This window comes from Mirounga angustirostris, unplaced genomic scaffold (genome assembly GCF_029215605.1).
Source record: "Mirounga angustirostris isolate CCGP_5_RB_7025 unplaced genomic scaffold, mMirAng1.0.hap1 SCAF_9, whole genome shotgun sequence".
Taxonomy (NCBI): domain Eukaryota; kingdom Metazoa; phylum Chordata; class Mammalia; order Carnivora; family Phocidae; genus Mirounga; species Mirounga angustirostris.
In genome coordinates, this window is record NW_026991717.1 from 105495164 (window position 1) to 105512654 (window position 17491).

The window sequence follows — 17491 nt, forward strand, 5'->3', positions numbered from 1 at the left end:
TCCAATCCCATCCATGTTGATGTAAAAGTTGGGTATTCATCTTTTCTGATGGCTGAGTAATATTCATTGTATATATGGACCACATCTTCTTGCAGAGTGCTTTAAAGTGTAGGCCTTTGGAGGAGGCTTCTCTTGCCTAGATCTAAGAGTGTTACTAGACTGAGAATGGAGGTGACCATAGATCATTCTTTTACATGCCTCTTTGACTTTTCCCTATCCTGCTACCTCTGAATCTGCCTAGCCCCCAACACAATTTCTTTTAATTTGTAAATTTGTTTAATTTGTAAAGTGAAACTGGTATCCCTTGGGGTACCTATGTCTAAAATGTAAGCTCCAAATGAAAATAAATATCTAAAAGTGTTTTTTTGTGTGTGAGATTTTTAAGTAGCAATGATTAATTTTCCTATCTCTGCTCCCCTGCCAGAAAAACGCACCCAAACAAAAAACCACCAAAACAACAAAAAAAGGGTAAACTATATACAAATTGTTGTGGATTTGAGTATTGGCTTAAGTTTACCTTGTATTTTCTCCTTACAGGTGTGAAAGTTGTGTGGATTTACTGTTTATGAGAGGAGCTGGAAACTGTCCTGAGTGTGGCACTCCACTTAGAAAGAGCAACTTCAGGGTACAACTCTTTGAAGATCCTACTGTGGACAAGGAGGTTGAGATTCGGAAAAAAGTCCTAAAAATGTAACTATTATTGTTTGAATGATTCAGTATACAAAGAGGACTTTAAGTATTATTTCAATAATTGCTATAATTATTTACTGATGGAAATATGGATAGTTTGGCAAGTGAATAAATGCACAAATTCGTCTATGCATTTGTTCAACAGAAATTAAGTACTTGAAGAATAGTTATCTAGCCTTTGTTAGAGAAGAGTAGATCATTTTGTTTGATAGCTTTACAATTTATTTACTATTTATTTTATAATTTACTTAAATACATATTGAGTACCTACTGTGTGTGAATGCTGTGTTATTCATATTAGGCATTAGGTATGAAATGAGTGAAATAGCTATGAACCTTGCCCTTATAAGGCTTACAGTATAGTAGTATAGAATAGCATGGAGATAGATAATAAAACAGGCAAACTAAACAACTGTATGGTTATAAATTGAGAAGAATATTACGAAGTTAGTGACTGAGTGTTGGTGTGGATCACTGATATCAGGTGGGGCCTGTGAAGGTATCATTTAAGTTGAGATTTGAAGTGTGCTAGAGAAAATAATGTGTTAGCTATAATTTATTTTCATATATATCTGTGTGTGTACATAATATATTTATTTATTTATTTTTATTTTATTTTATTTTTTTTAAAGATCTATTTATTTATTTGAGAGAGCGAGAATGAGAGAGAGAGAGTACATGAGAGGGGGGAGGGTCAGAGGGAGAAGCAGACCCCCCGCTGAGCAGGGAGCCCGATGCGGGACTCGATCCAGGGACTCCAGGATCATGACCTGAGCCAAAGGCAGTCGCTTAACCAACTGAGCCACCCAGGTGCCCAATATATTTATTTTTAATATTATCTTTTTCATTTATAATTTCATTTTTACTCTCTCTTTTTTTTAAGATTATTTATTTGAGAGAGAGAATGAGAGAGAGAGCACACAAGCAGGGAGAGGGGCAGAGGGAAAGGGAGAAGCAGACTCCTCGCTGAGCAGGGAGCCCGATGCGGGCTTTATCTCAGGATCCCAGGATCCCAGGATCATGACCTGAGCCAAAGGCAGATGCTTAACTGACTGAGCCACCTAGGTGCCCCTAGTTTTTACTGTTTGTGAATAGTTTTGGGTTTTATTTTATCTGTCCTTTTATTAAAAGTGACCTTATTGTTTTTGAAGTTTAACAAATTAATATAAAACTTAATGTATTATTATTATTATATTTTTTGGTGGTATATGTTTCAACCTAGGTCACCAGTGTTTTAAAGATTTGTTTATTTATTTTAGAGAGAGAGAGAGAGAGAAAGAGTGAATGCAGAAGTGGGAGGGGCAGGGAGAGGAAGAAAGACTCTCAAGCAGACTCCATGCTCAGCACAGAGCCTGATGTGGGGCTTGATCTCATAACCCTGAGATTATGACCTGCGCTGAAAGCAAGAGTTGGACCCTCAAATGACTATGCACCCAGGTGCCCCCTAGGTCACCAGTGTTTTAGCAGCATCTTTCTAGGTACTTAACCTGTGTTACTTTATCAATGTCCCAGGCTGCTCTTTTATTACTTGTATTGCTTCTGGGAGATAGTCTCTTTTATTTTATTTTTTTAAAAATATTTTATTTATTTATTTGAGAGAGAGCAAGAGCATGAGTGAGAGCTGAGAGAGAGAAAGAGAGCACAAGCAGGCAGTGAGGTAGAGGGAGAAGCAGACTCCCCACCCAGTAGGGAGCCTGATGCGGGGCTCAATCTCAGGGTCCTGGGATCATGACTTGAGCCAAAGGCAGGCACTTAACCGACTGAGCCACCCAGGCGCCCTAGATAGTCTCTTTTATATTAATTTTTTTTAAATTGATCCCTTGTAGTTTTCTAATTCTTCACAGGGACATTACAATATTTATAGAATTTCCTGATCTGGTATTCTTTAGATTATAATTGTCATGAAAAATTGGAAGGTGTTTTTTGAATTAATTTTTAGCTTTCTGAAAATTAGCAAATCTATTTATAAGAAGTAAATCAGGCTCCTAATTTCTTTCTTTTCCTTAAGTTTTAGAAGGATTTAACATATTTTATCATTCTCTCTTAATTCTGTTCCTTCTCTGTAATCATAAGAATTTAAGAACAACATTCTTGGTCTAATTACAAACGTGGTGTCAAGAAAACAGTGTTTTACGCAGTAAGTAATAAGCAGTGCTTTTCTATGTATCATGAATAAAATATGTAAGAAGAAACAAACCACTTAGATAATATTGGAAGCAAGAGATATGTAATATGTTGAATTTTTTCTTCTATTAAAGATACAATAAAAGAGAAGAAGACTTTCCTAGTCTAAGAGAATATAATGATTTCCTGGAAGAAGTGGAAGAAATTGGTATGTTTTTTGATGCTTGTACTTTTGGTGTGCTACCCTGTATGCTTTTATCTTTTAGATGCCTAAAAGATAAACATCTCATATAAAATCTCTAACAAGTTTTATTGTGATAGCTGATGTTTTATCTATTTACTTTCTGTTGTACTGGAATCATGTTTGTTAAATTGAAGCCATACTTAAGTAAAGGACATACTTAAGTAATAAACATTTTGTCTCAGGGAAAATGGTATCACTGTTTTTTTTTCCCCCAAGATTTTATTTATTTATTTGAGAAAGAGAGAGAGAGAGCGCACAAGCAGGGGAGTGGCAGAGACAGAGGAGAAGCAGGCTCCCTGCTGAGCAGAGAGTCTGATACAGAGCTTGATCCCAGGACCCCGAGATCATGACTGGAACCAAAGGCAGACACTTAACCAACTGAGGCACCCAGCCGCCACAGTAGTATCAGTTTATAGCTGGGAAGAAAGACTGTATCTGTATATATTATCTATATGTTGAGGAGGTATTAGAGTCAACACAAGGAAAAGGTACACAGATTTTTTAAAAATAGGATTTCTATTATCTGCCTATGGTGACTAAAGCCATATGTTGTTTATCATTTATGTCTCTGTGCATATAGTAGTTTGAAAATAGTTTGAAGCAGTTGACTATTGAAGTGGCATTCTTTTATTTAGTATTATTCTAGACTCAGAGGTTAGGGTAATCTTAGCTCCTTTTCTTTCTTTTGTGATTAGTCAAAAGGAAATGTTCATCAAAAGAAAGAATTATTAATTTTTTTTTAAGATTTTTTTATTTCTTTATTTGACAGAGAGAAAGAGCACAAACAGGGGGAGTGGCAGGCAGAGGCAGAGAGAGAAGCAGGCTCCCCGCCAAGCAGGGAGACCGATGTGGGACTCGATCCCAGGACCCTGGGATCATGACCTGAGCTGAAGGCAGTCACTTAACCAACTGAGCCACCCAGGAGCCTAGAAAGAATTATTTTTGCTTTCTTAAATAAGATTTCAGAGATGTTAAAAAGCCTGGAAGTTGTTACACATCAATTAAAAAAATTAATGTTTTTTTTTAGCTGCCATAATTATTATTCCTCAATACAGGTTTGGAAATGAGACAAAAATTACAGACTGAAATAAGAATGAGACTTAGAGAATTAAATCATCTTTTTTATTCTTCTCTCAAACTTGATAGCCAAGCTGTGCTTATGTTATTTCATATTTAAAGTATGAATATAACAGACTGATCATTCTTTTTTTTTTTTTTAAAGATTTATTTATTTATTTGAGAGAGCGAGAATGAGAGAGAGAGAGTACATGAGAGGGGGGAGGGTTAGAGGGAGAAGCAGGCTCCTCGCCGAGCAGGGAGCCCGATGCGGGACTCGATCCAGGGACTCCAGGATCATGACCTGAGCCGAAGGCAGTTGCTTAACCAACTGAGCCACCCAGGCGCCCACAGACTGATCATTCTTTAGAGGAAGGTTTATATATGGAAAATTTTTAGAAAATTTAAACTCTTGAGGAATGGAGTATTCTAATGCCTTTAACTTCTTTATTAACCGAGAAAAACCCAGAGAATCTTTTTATTTCAACTGTTATGGAAACTTTTCCAAAATATCTAAGTTCATTTATTATGTCATAGCAAATAGCATGTACAGAATATAACTTAAGCTTTTTCTGGGATCATTTAGTGCCTTGGGGCCATAGTTTTTTCATTCTGATGGTATTCATTGCACTTTATGTGTAATCTTAGCAACCATCAGTGGCTTGGATTTTAGTTGAAAAAGTGGTAGAATTGGGAGTGCCAAGTCAAAGTAGAAAAGTTATGATATTGACTGAGAAGATAAACTGAAAGAAATCTGTAAGAACTGGGCAAGTGTAGAACTCTGATTAGATCTATAGAATATACATATTAAGTATAGGACAGACAGTTGGATAGTAGCAGGAATAAATCCAGCTCATGTTTATTCTAAAGGCAATATGATTAGGTAAGAGTCTGGTCAGGTAATAAAGAGAAAGGAGATTATAGATGTCGGAGAGCAAGGTGTAATACATGGTTACAAGTCCAAGCAGGCAGGTAGGATAGATAATCTAAAGAAACCGATGGACAAAGAAGGTGGGGAAGGGAGGCGGGGATCTTGATTCTAGAATAAGGTTCTGGTTGAGCCATTATTTTTAAACATACATATTTTTTCTATGGGATGAATTAGTTGGAAGATATGAACAACTGGGGGCCCATAGGTAAGACCATGTTTATGTCCAGAAGGAGGAGCCAGGATTGACAGGTAAGAGCAAGTCTGGCTATTACAGCTATACCATATGTAGTCCTTTCCTTAACAGATAAGAAAATGGTGGCTTGGAGCATTTAATTTGAAAGTGATTCTGCTATCATGTATATTCATGAAGGACTGTCTTCAGTTGCAGTTATGTCGAAGATTTCTTAACTTACCTCCACTTAATTGATCCATTGGGGTAACTGACATTTCTCAGTCCTTCCATAAAATATACTGATTGAAGCCCAAAGCATAATGAATACATGATGAACCTTGTTCATTAGAAGATGACAAGTACATCTCTGTACTTCTCTTACCAGTTCATTTATATACTGAGAGTTGTTTGCATTGGTAACCAGGCCTTCTTATTTATTTATACTTGTAATTATGTAATTTAATTAAGTAGTTTATATGGTTGGGAAGAAAAGTGCACACCTTCTAAAGGATTCTGCTTCTCAAGTTCTTACTCCACTTTAGAAAATGGAAACTGAACAATATAGATGACAAGTATGGTTTATATAAGAAAGAAGCAACGAAAGAAACTAATTAAAGACTAGATATTGGCTATAGGTCATTAAGTTAGAGAATGACTGTGTACTTACTATATATGGTTTTTTTTTTTTAAAGATTATTTATTTATTTATTAGAGAGTGAGCAGGAGAGAAACAGCATGAGAGGGGAGAGGGTCAGAGGGAGAAGCAGGCTCCCCGCTGAGCTGGGAGCCCGATGTGGGACTCGATCCCAGGACCCTGGGATCATGACCTGAGCTGAAGGCAGTCACTTAACCAACTGAGCCACCCAGGCGCCCACTATATATGTTTTAAGTTAAAATATTTAAGCAGTGTGTATGTGTGTTTCCCTCCCTTAACAGACTTTTGTAAGTAATCAGCTACTAATCTTGATCATGCTGCATAAAGAGCAGTTCTGATTGTATTTGAAAATATTGATGAAATTTGGGGTCTAGCCTCTTCGACTTAGAGTTTATTTTCTGAACTTCAGTTTAGCAGATATTAATTGTTCTATGTGAACTACTTTACTTGCAGGGCATATATGATCTTTGCCTTCAGTAAGTACAGACTCTAAAGGGGGAAATAATTATAAAAACTAATAACTATAATGTAATGCCAAAGTAGTATAGGCATTTATTTGTAAAGTGTTATGGGAATACAGGTAACAAACAATTAATTCAACATTGGGAAATAGAAGTATAGTTTGATCAGAGAAGAGGTCATATTTGAATTTGACCTTAAAAGATGGAATAGGAGTTTACCAGGTGGGAAGAGGATGGAAGAACATTTCTAGCAAAAGACAAAATTAACAGAGATATAAGGGTATTGAATATGTTGGAGAATGAGCAAGTAATGTTATAGGTAAGTAGAACATGGGGAATTACTAGAAATGAGGCTTGAGAAACAGACTAGACCTGGGTTAATGAGAACTTTGCAAGCTAGGCTTTCAGGGTAAGATTTTATTCTATGGTCAATAGTGAGCCAGCAGGATAGTGTGGTAGCGATGTGGAATATTGACAGGAGATCCTTGAGTCTGGGCACATTTTTAAGGGGTTGTGGATGAGAAATAATGAGAGCTTCGAGCAGGTAGTAGGGGAGTGGAATAGATAAAGGGGATGTTTTAGACAGAATATTCAAGGACTAATTTGATATAGGTGGTGAGGGAGAAGGAGCAGGCAGGGATGAGTTAAAATTGATGACCTTAAGCAGTAGGATAGTATTCATCAAGAAAATAAAAGCTGGAGGACAGGCAGTATTTTTTATTGTTTTGTTGGGTGGAGAGTGAAGCAATGAGAGAACGACTAGTTTTAGCTCTTTGAAGTTTTGTTAGGGTGTGGCTCCACCTCTTAGTTGTGTGTCATTGTTTTAATTGTTATGGTATAAATAAAACTTTCTTTTAAAATCTTGTTTCAGTAGCTATCTACTTTGTGTTTTATTCATGCTTTCAAAGATGATTAATTCAATATGATATCTGTATTGGATCTCTGTGTTAATCAAAAGTATAAAATGTTAATTTAATGGGCACATGTTAAGTTCCAGACTATGCTGTATTCACATTATCTCGAATAATTTTCACAGCTCTAAGAGAGGCACTTTTATTCCTTATTTTGCATATTGAGAAGAGGTAAAGGGAGCTTAAGTATTGTACTCAGGATTACATTGCTGGTAAATAATGGAGCCAAATTTTGAACATAGGTTTTTCTGACTCTTAGATCCATGAAAGTGCTTGCTAGCAAGTCTCAGAGTAGTTACTAGTCTGAGTCTAGAACATGGGGTGCTAATTAGGGAAATAGGAGATGAAAGAAGAAGAAGTAGATTGGGGCCATATTTTGAAGGACCTTAAAGAAGATCAAACTTGGGGCGCCTGGGTGGCTCAGTCATTGGGCTTCTGCCTTCGGCTTGCTTGGGTCATGATCCTGGGGTCCTGGGATGGAGCCCTGCATCAGGTTCCCTGTTTGGCGGGAAGCCTGCTTCTCCCTCTCCTGCTCCCCCTGCTTGTGTTCCCTCTCTCACTGTGTCTCTCTCTGTCAAATAAATAAATAAAATCTTTAAAAAAAAAGAAAAAGAAGATTGAACTCAGTAATAAAGGTCGAAGGGTGCTATTGAAGATGTTTAGGCTTAGAGTGAGAGGAATAGAGTTGGTAGGGTGGCTAAGGAGTCAATGTTTGAGGATTTATAAATTGGGGATTGGTCATTTGGTTAAATAAATTTCATTTTGAATCCTTTCAACATCACAAATATAAAAATTTTAAGATACTGGCATAATAATGGCATAAAATTACAATAGAAGGGGCACACATGAAGATGAACTTTCTTATAGCATAAACAATAGGCTCCTTTCTGTGGTTATGACAATCTAAACATAAAAATTCTTGTTCCTTTTGGCCACAGGGATTATCTCAAAGGTTTGTTCTTAGTTTCATAATAAATAGATTATTCTTTTGGTTCAGGGTATGCTTATTTTGAAAGGGTGAGAAAGTCCTAAGGGCTTTAATTATAAATTCTGGATGTCAAAAAGACTTCAAAATTGTACTTAAATAACATTAAATCTTTCAGAAAATACAATAGGTTTTTTGTTGCCTTTTAATACTTGACTAAAGGCAGGTCAACATCTGAGCTAAACCAGCAGCCAGATAAAGGGGCAAATGATTGTTATAGAAAATTATCTTGTATTCTTTTTTCTTCAAGACTATTATACCAACCTGATTCATATGGCATGAATGAGACTTGCTTCATCTGAAAAGTTTTTAAAATAGTACTTTACTTTTTAAAAAAACTATTTTTTTCTTTTTAAAGGAAGCAATTTGTATTATTTATGATTATAAATTTGTATCTATTATATTGCTATTACCTTGGCTTTCTAAATGAAAAAATGAAATAAATTGGTTATTTTAGTTTTATTGGAATTGATTACAAAGTTTTTAATGAGCATAAAAGAAAGTTGTATACAGATAAATTTCACTTAGGATTCAACTTTACCTATTTCTGGGTTCTACTTAATAGAAAATTTGAATCAGTAGTACCCTGTCTAGCTTGCTGATAAACTTTTTGTTTTCCTTAACTGCTCTAAATATTCTGTTAGAGTTCAGTATAGGATATCAATTTGATTACCTTTACTTCTCAGATTTATAACCAAAAGAAACCAAGATAATTTTTTTCATGTACTTTATATCTGCTTGCTTTGCCATTCTGTAGAATTCAGTTCTATAATTATAAAGATCATTTTAATTAAATCTGTAATTATAAAGGTAATAATAAACATTAGCATTGGTTTATTTATTTTTTCTTCTCTTATGGTAATTCCCAAGTATTTCTTGAACTCTTACCAGATGGGAAATTCCTTTTTTTTTTTTAATAGACTATTTTTTATAGCAGTTTTAGAGTCATAGCAAAATTAAGTGGAAAGTACAGAGTTCCCATATACCACCTGCCCCACTCATGCACAGACTTCCCTGCTATCAACATCCCCCCCACCAGAGAGGTAAATTTGTTATAATCGATGAGCCTACATTGACATATCATTATTGCTCAAAGACCATAGTTTATATGAGAGCTCACTCTTCATGTTGTGCATTTTATGGGTTTGGACAAATATATAATGACATGTGTCCACCATTATGATATTTTACAGAATAGTTTCACTGCCCTAAAATTCATCTGTGTTCTGCCTATTTGTCCCTTCTTCCTCCCCTAACTTCTGGCAACCATTGATCTTTTTCTGTCTTTGTAGATTTACCTTTTTAAGATTGTAATGTAGTTGGAATCATATAGTATTAGCCTTCTCAAATTGGCTTCTTTGACTTAGCAATAATATGCATTTATGGTTCCTCCTTGTCTTTTCATGATTTGATAGCTCATTTTGTTTTAGTGCTGAATAATATTTCACTGTCTGGATGTACCACAATTTATCCATTAACCTATTGAAGGACATCTTGGTTGCTTCCATGCTTTGGCAATTATGAACAAAGCTGCTGTAAACATTTGTGTACAGGTTTTTGTGTGGACATAGTTTTCAGTTCCTTTGGATTAATACGAAGCAGTGTGACTGTTGGATAAAATGGTGAGAATATGTTTAATTTTGTAAGAAATAAACTGTCTCCCAGAGTATTGTGTCATTTTGCATTGCTGCTGCAATGAATGAGAGTTCTTGTTCCTCCATATCCATGTCAGCATTTGGTGTTGTCAGTGTATTGGATTTTGGTCATTTTAATGGGTATGTACTGGAAATATTTTATTGAAGTGTTGGAAGTGATAAAGATGAATCAGACCTACAATCTGCCCTCAGTGAACACTCTATTAGGTCAAATAGATATGTACATTGAAAATAATTTTATAGGGTAGAAAGTGGATAAGTGCCACCAGTATGTTATTAGCAATGTATTGTGGGCACTCAGGGATGGAGAGATTGTACCTGCAAAGTGAGTTATAAAGAAAGAGCTGGTGATTAAGCTGCATATAGAAAGGTGGGCCAGATATGGACATCCACAGTTCTGGGTTGAGGTTGGTACTAAGATAGGGGTTCTCTGGGAGCAGTATGATCACAAGTATGGTAGGAAAGTGCGGAGCCTGTATAGGTGCAGAGGAAGAGCTGAACTGTGCTACCAGTGTTTTTCAGGCATTGAGAGAAACAATACAACTAGTGTTGTAGATAAAAGTTCAGGCTTTGGAATCAGATAGCCTATGTTAAAATCCTAGTTACAACATTTACTGGTTGTATAACTTGGATGTAGTTATTTAATGTCTTTAAACCTTATCTTTAAAGTGAATAATAGAAGTACCTATCTCAGAAGGTTATTGGGAGGATTAAGTGATATCATTAGACCAGATGCTGGACATAGTGCCTGTCATATGTACTTCGTAGATACTTGATACACACACAGTGTATGTAGAGTGTATTCTTCAAGCAAAATTTTGAAGGGATCACTTCAAGCAAGCAAATGAAGCAAAGCCTCTCTGGTTGGAATGGCTTAGTCTTTCCATTGGTTCTTGAAGAGGCTCTGAGGAATCTGCAGAACTCACAGAGTAGAGAGGGGAAAAGCATTGTAAGAGATAAGATTGGATTTTCCCTTTTCAAGGCATTGTGGATGCAGGAGCAATGAGTGAACTGAGTGACTGAATGACATAATCAGAACTTTGTTTTAGTAGGGTTAATTGGTAGCTGATTCCATTAAAAGGACAGTTTATTCCTTTAATAAATACTTCTTCAACAGCTAGCACAGTGCTAGATATTATTTAATGCATGAAGCAAGGATACTTTTAGTTCTTCCTTATTGTCACTTGATCTTATAGTGTCCTGTATTATTACTTGAGTTTATGTGTTTAGGGGTGATCTCCTTAATGAGAGATCTTTAGCCTTTGAAAATAGGAAATTCTTTGTATGCTTATAGCCCCATAGTGTTGGGAACCGAATAGATAATCATTGAATTTCTTTTTTCCTTTCCTTATGTCTGGATGATACAGAGATTATATAAAATATGGTCTTTGAGTGCAAGATAAAGTGTAAGTAAAGAACACTGTGTATGTGTATACATATTATATGAAGTAGAAAGAGATTTTTATATGAGCTGTAAATAATGTTTTCAACATAAGAGAAGGAAATTCTTTCCAGTTAGGGAAGTCAGGGAGAACTTCATAGAAAAGGTAGTTTTTGGGTAGACATTTAAAGATTGGGTATAATTTCAGTAGTAAGAATGGGGATCAGGCATTCTAGGCAGAACGGTGTGATCAAAGGAACTGGAACAGGAAATGTATGGGACAGTTGGGAAATGCAGACCGTCTACTTCCAAGAGAGAAAAAGGAGAGAGAAAAATAGTTATAGCCGGATTGTGAAGGGTTCTGAATTCTAAAAGTGTTTGATTTTTTTTTCTAGTAAAAAGAGGAAAGGCAGAAGGGATGAGAGGACTATAGGATGGTAGAGGTGCAAGGTCATTAGAGGTGTGCTTCAGAAATATTAGTGTGACAGCATTGTATATTATGGATTGCGTTAGAGTGTAGGGTCAGATGCAAAGATTCTGGAGATAGGAAGTTAAATCAGAGATTATTATAAATGATCTGGGGAGAAATACGATCTGGCATGGTATATTGTCAGGGCACTTTGAGAATAAGGACAGCTTTAAAGAGGTTTTGATGGTACAATCTGTAGGATTTGGTTACTGCTGCTTGTAGAATGTAAAGGAGAGTGGGTCAGATGAATCAGGTGTTAAATCTTGGTGTCTTAGCATGAGAATCGTAACAGATAAAGGTTTTACAAGGAGGAACAGGTTTGGAGATAATTATGTGTTTGGCTTTCTGAAATGTACTTTGAGATAGTGTCAGCTTTTCCTGGCATTTATTTGGTTGAAACTATGGGAAGTGATGAAATCGCCCAAGGAATAGAGAGGGAAGGAAAGAGGGCAAAAGCCAGAATCATACAGATTACTTAGAGACTAAGAAGAGCCAGAGATGGAAACAGGAAGGAGTAGTTGGAGTAGTAGGAGACAGATCAGGAGAATGTATTAAATTAGTCAAGAGAAGAAAGTGCCTAAGGAAAAATAAGTGATCAGTATTGTTAAGTGGGCATAGATACTGAGGATGGTAGAGGTTGTAAAAGATTATTGGGTTTGGTGGCTCAGTAGATGACCTGTTAAATATAAGGAGTAAATTGTGAGTGATTGGCAAAGATAGCAGAATCACACTCCATTAACAAATGGATCACAGTTGACTTTCTAAGGGCAATTGCTAGTTTTGAGCCTCCTTCTTTGTTTTGTGTTGGGGCCAGAGTGGAATTTATGGGGAATGCCTTCCATTGCATGTTAGCCAGATTCCCTGGTTTACCACCATTACTATTTTCTTTTCTACTTTGTGGTAAAAAAGCTGGAGAAGTAGCTAGAGGACTATTGTTTCTCGGTTTCTCTCATTTCTCCTAGAGTTTTAAAATTGCATATAATAGCATTGATGATTGCTTTTGTTTTTTCTACATATGTAGGTGAGCCTGGGTTTTTAACAGTGATTATGGTAAGTTGATGTTCTGAAATCCTTTGGCCTTTTGAGGAGATAAAAATGAAATAATGGATCAGATTGGTCTTTAGAGTATGTTTGATGCCTTACTCAACAAAATAGGTAACCCTATGTTGGTCTCCCAATATTACTTTTCAATTCTTATAAGCTTCTACAATCCAAAAGTCTAGGAGCTATTTGACTTTTTCTCTCTGGTTTATTTTACTTAGTGTAATACCTTCCAGGTCCGTCCATGTTGTTGCAAATGCCAAGATCTCACCTTTTTTTCTGTCTAATATTCCATTGTGTGTGTGTGTGTGTATACACCACATCTTCTCTATTCATTCCTTTATTGACGGGCATGTGAGTTGCTTCCGTATCTTGGCTATTATAAATGATGCTGCAGTAAACATAGGGGTGCATATATATTTTGAATTAGTGTTTTTGTTTTCTTTGGTAAATACCCAGTAGTGGAATTACTGGATCATATGGTATTTCCACCTTTACTTTTTTGAAGAACCTCCATATTGTCTTCCACAGATACTATATTAATTTACATTCCCACCAACAGTGGACGAGGGTTCCTTTTTCTCTGCATCTTTGCCAACACTTGTTATCTCTTTCTTTTTTGATTTTAGCCATTCTTACAAGTGTAAGATGATATCTTATTGTGGTTTTGATTTGCATTTTCCTGATGATTAGTGATTTTGAGCATCTTTTCATGTATCTGTTGGCCATTTGTATGTCTTCTTTGGAAAAGTGTTTAATCAGGTCCTCTGCTTTTTAATTGGATTTTTTGTTTTTGGTGTTGAGTTGTATCAGTTCTTTATAAATTATATATATTAACCCCTTATCATATATATCATTTGCAAATATCTTCTCTCATTCAGCAGGTTGCCATTTTGTTTTGTTGATGGTTTTGTTCCCTGTGCAAAAAACTTTTTATTTTTATATAGTCCCAGTGGTATATTTTGGCTTTTGTTTCCCTTGCCTTAGGAGACACACCATATGATTTCACTTATATGTGAAATCTAAAAAACAAACAAATGAATAAAACAAACAAAGTAGAATCAGACCTATTAATATAGAGAACAAACTGATATTGCCAGTGGGGAGGGGGTGAGGGGATGCACGACATGGGTGAAGGGGAGTAGGGGATACAGGCTTTGAGTTATGGAATGAATAAGTCACAGGGATATAAGGTACAGCATAGGGAATATAGTCAATAGTGTGTAATAGGGTTGTATTTAACAGATGGTAACTACACTTGTGAGCACAGCATAACCTATAGTTGTTGACTCACTGTGTTGTACACCTGAAACTAATGTAACAGTGTGTGGCAACTATGCTCAAATAAGAAAAAAAAGGAGAAAAGTAAAAGAAAAAATCTAGGAACTATTTGAGATGTTTGTTAAAGGAAGGAGTGAGATGAGGAAGAAATCTGTAAAAACATGGCTTAGAGCATAGTTATTTAGGGTAGATCAAACCTGTTTATAGGACAAGCAGGAAGTAAGGGTAAGTAATTGGAGAAGGGATAGAATGGCTAATAATGGATGGAGAAAGATTACAGAGAAGCCAAGCGAGGTCTGAATTGAATTATGGATTAGGAGAATCTTAATGATACGGATTTTTCTCTAGACAGGTTGGTGCAAACGCTGTAAGGGGTAGGATAGTGGGTTGGTACTTTATAATATGAATTTGTATATACCAAAAGAGGTGCTTTTGGTTGGTATTCAGAGTACCATAGTGACTGATTTATATATGTAAACTTAGAAGGGAGTAAGGCATTCTTTTGAGTTGGAATTATATAAAAATTATAAAATTAATAAAAAATAAAAAATTATAAAATATTCTAACTCATTGAAAATTTATCACTTTTTTGAACATACCTCAGTGGCTTCTCTTATGAAATTATTTCAGTCTTCGGTCTGGATGCCAGTTTATCCTTTACCTTCCTAGTTAATCTATGCTCTATTTCATACTCTTTTAAATCTAGACTATATGGAAATAATTCAGGCTTGTGTCCAGCCATGTTGGAGACCATTGGCATGTGAATAAAACTTGTTTTTGTGGAGACGCCTGGGTGGCTCAGTTGGTTAAGTGTCTGCCTTCGGGTCAGGTCATGATCCCAGGGTCCTGTGATTGAGCCCTGTGTCAGGCTCCCTGCTCAGTGGGGAGTCTGCTTCTCCCTCTGCCCCTCCCCCCTGCTTGTGCTCTCTCTTTCTCTCTCAAATAAATAAATAAAATCTTTAAAAAAAACCTTGTTTTTGTTTGCTGTAAATTATACAAATATATAATATTTTTTATTCTTTTGGATAATTTTTCTGTTTGTGTAGCACAGTTTTTTTTTTTTTTAAAGATTTTATTTATTTATTTGACAGAGAGAGGTATAGCGAGAGAGGGAACACAAGCAGGGGGAGTGGGGAGAAGCAGGCTTCCTGCTGAGCAGGGAGTCTGATGCAGGGCTCAGTCCCAAGACCCTGGGATCATGACTTGAGCTGAAGGCAGATGCTTAACGACTGAGCTACCCAGGCGCCCTAACAGATTCTTTTCAGTATTGATTCTGACCAGTGTAGTAGATCCCAGACTTACTCTTTTTACTTAAAAAATTTAAGTAATCTTTTATATGCTTTTAAAGTTAGACTGGGGCCTATAAAAATCAAATCTAATATTATGGCAAACATATATCTTAGGTTTTCTGGGGGTGATTCAGAAATTTAGATATTCTGTGTGATAGTCAGATAGTTGTATAGTTGGCTTTGAAAACATAGTTGCTGAACTAGGATTAGCCTCTAAAATAGCCAGTAGGTAAAAGGACATAAAAGGAGCTGTAAGTAATAACCTGATGAATTAAGTCACTGTGATGAATTTATTTATTATCTACTCAAGATTTATATTAAAGCTATATATCCTGTCATTGTTTGCTTTCTGATGCAGTTTTCAACTTGACCAACAATGTGGATTTGGATAACACCAAAAAGAAAATGGAGATGTATCAAAAGGAAAACAAAGATGTCATTCAGAAAAATAAGTTAAAGCTGGTTGGTTGCTGAGTATTTTCTTCTTTTGTATTAGAAATGAATGCTTCCATATGATCCCTGAAAAGCTATCTTCCTCTAAAACGAATTAAATTTACAAAGAATTTAGCTGAAGTCCAGAGCAGAAATACTGTATATGTATATAGGCACGTAGATAGGAGGCACACTGTAGCTATAACAACTTTGATAGCATTATTAAAATATATTCTGTAAAGGAAGAATTGTGGGCATGCAGAGATTTGTACTTATACAAACTTAACACAATTTAGCTGTTATTTCTTTAACCCTTGCCTTTCTAGTTTTGGAGGAAAGCAGAAGTATTTATTTTTGAGGTAATTTATCAGGAATTTGTGATTGTTGGTCAAAATGATACTAGTCATATCTGGATCACATAGCTTGTGTTTTCATTTTGTGTTTAGAAGGACTTCCTCCTTATAGTCTTAGGACTGTTTCATTTAGGTACTTCTTTCTTGCCATAAAGCTCTCAAGGAATTGACACTACATTCTCATTCCATTCATACCCAGCCTGACTTCCTTAGAAAGGTGTTTCATTTCTAAGAGGATCAATGTGCCATAAAAATGACTCTCTTGGGGTGCCTGGGTGGCTCAGTTGGTTAAGCAACTGCCTTCGGCTCAGGTCATGATCCTGGAGTCCCAGGATCGAGTCCCGCATTGGGCTCCCTGCTCAGCAGGGAGTCTGCTTCTCCCTCTCCTGCTCCCCCCTCTTGTGCTCTGTCTCTAAAGTAAATAAATAAAAATCTTTAAAAAAAAAAAAAAAAGACTCTCTTTGCCCAGTAGCCTTCTCTGGGTACATTAGAAAATACATGCAAAATAGGTATGCCTAGGTAACTTGTTGCATTAGCCCCATTTAACTCATTAATAGAAGGATGTTCCTTTCAAGTGAATACTTTTTTTCATTCAGCATTTTAAGCTAGGAAATATTGACAGTTGCTGTAAAAGAATAATCTAATTTCAAGCTGGTTATTTATTTTAAGGCAGAAATTTCTGATTATCTGAAAACTTTATAATGATAGGTTATTGAATAAAACAAATTCTTTCAATGGGAATATTTGAATTGCTTTTATTCTTTTTATTCTATTAATGTTTAATACCTAGCTATGTTTTAACTAAGTGATTTGGTCAGTAATTCATTAACATTTATTAACTAATCATTCTGTGCAGAATGTTATAACTACTAGTGATACTGACCTGGGTATTTGGTATTGCATAAACATACAGAGATAGGACCACATTTTTTAAGACGATGCTAGTTGACCTTTACCAGTAACTTGGTATCATTGAGTAGAGCCCAGCTCTCTTGTGGCCAGTGAAGTATGGACTAACTTACATGGCTGATGTCTTTTTACTAACCTAAGACAGCAACTTGCTTTTCATGTCTCTGTGAATGTTGAAGTCTCACTGTTCTAAAAACATCAAAGTTGTATCAAAGAAGAAAAGAAAAAAAGTCTTCTGCATGATTAGTCATCTAAAGCAACCCATTTCTGACATAGAGAAACTGTTATTGAGCTGTCTGCTAAGGAGATCTTATTTGTTTCATGGAGCTGGTACCTATCATCAATCAGTGTGAACATGCAGAAACTGAATGTGATCTAATCTTCTGACTTTTTTTTTTATTATGTTATATTAATCACCATACATTACATCATCAGTTTTGTGATCTAATCTT

At 35.8% G+C, this 17491-nt stretch overlaps 1 protein-coding gene across 8 annotated transcripts in view; it reads left to right on the top strand.

Annotated features, from left to right (window-relative positions):
• Positions 1-17491, top strand: part of MNAT1 (MNAT1 component of CDK activating kinase) — a 209753-nt gene that overhangs the window by 60730 nt on the left and 131532 nt on the right. For all 8 annotated transcript variants that reach the window (XR_010405207.1, XM_064571144.1, XM_064571143.1 and 5 more), the window contains exons 2-4: positions 538-690; positions 2949-3022; positions 15704-15807. Coding sequence is in view for 7 of the 8 variants with exons in the window: in XM_064571141.1 (XP_064427211.1) it covers positions 538-690; positions 2949-3022; positions 15704-15807 (331 nt within the window). In the remaining variant the exon portion in view is untranslated. The remainder of the gene's footprint in view (positions 1-537; positions 691-2948; positions 3023-15703; positions 15808-17491) is intronic.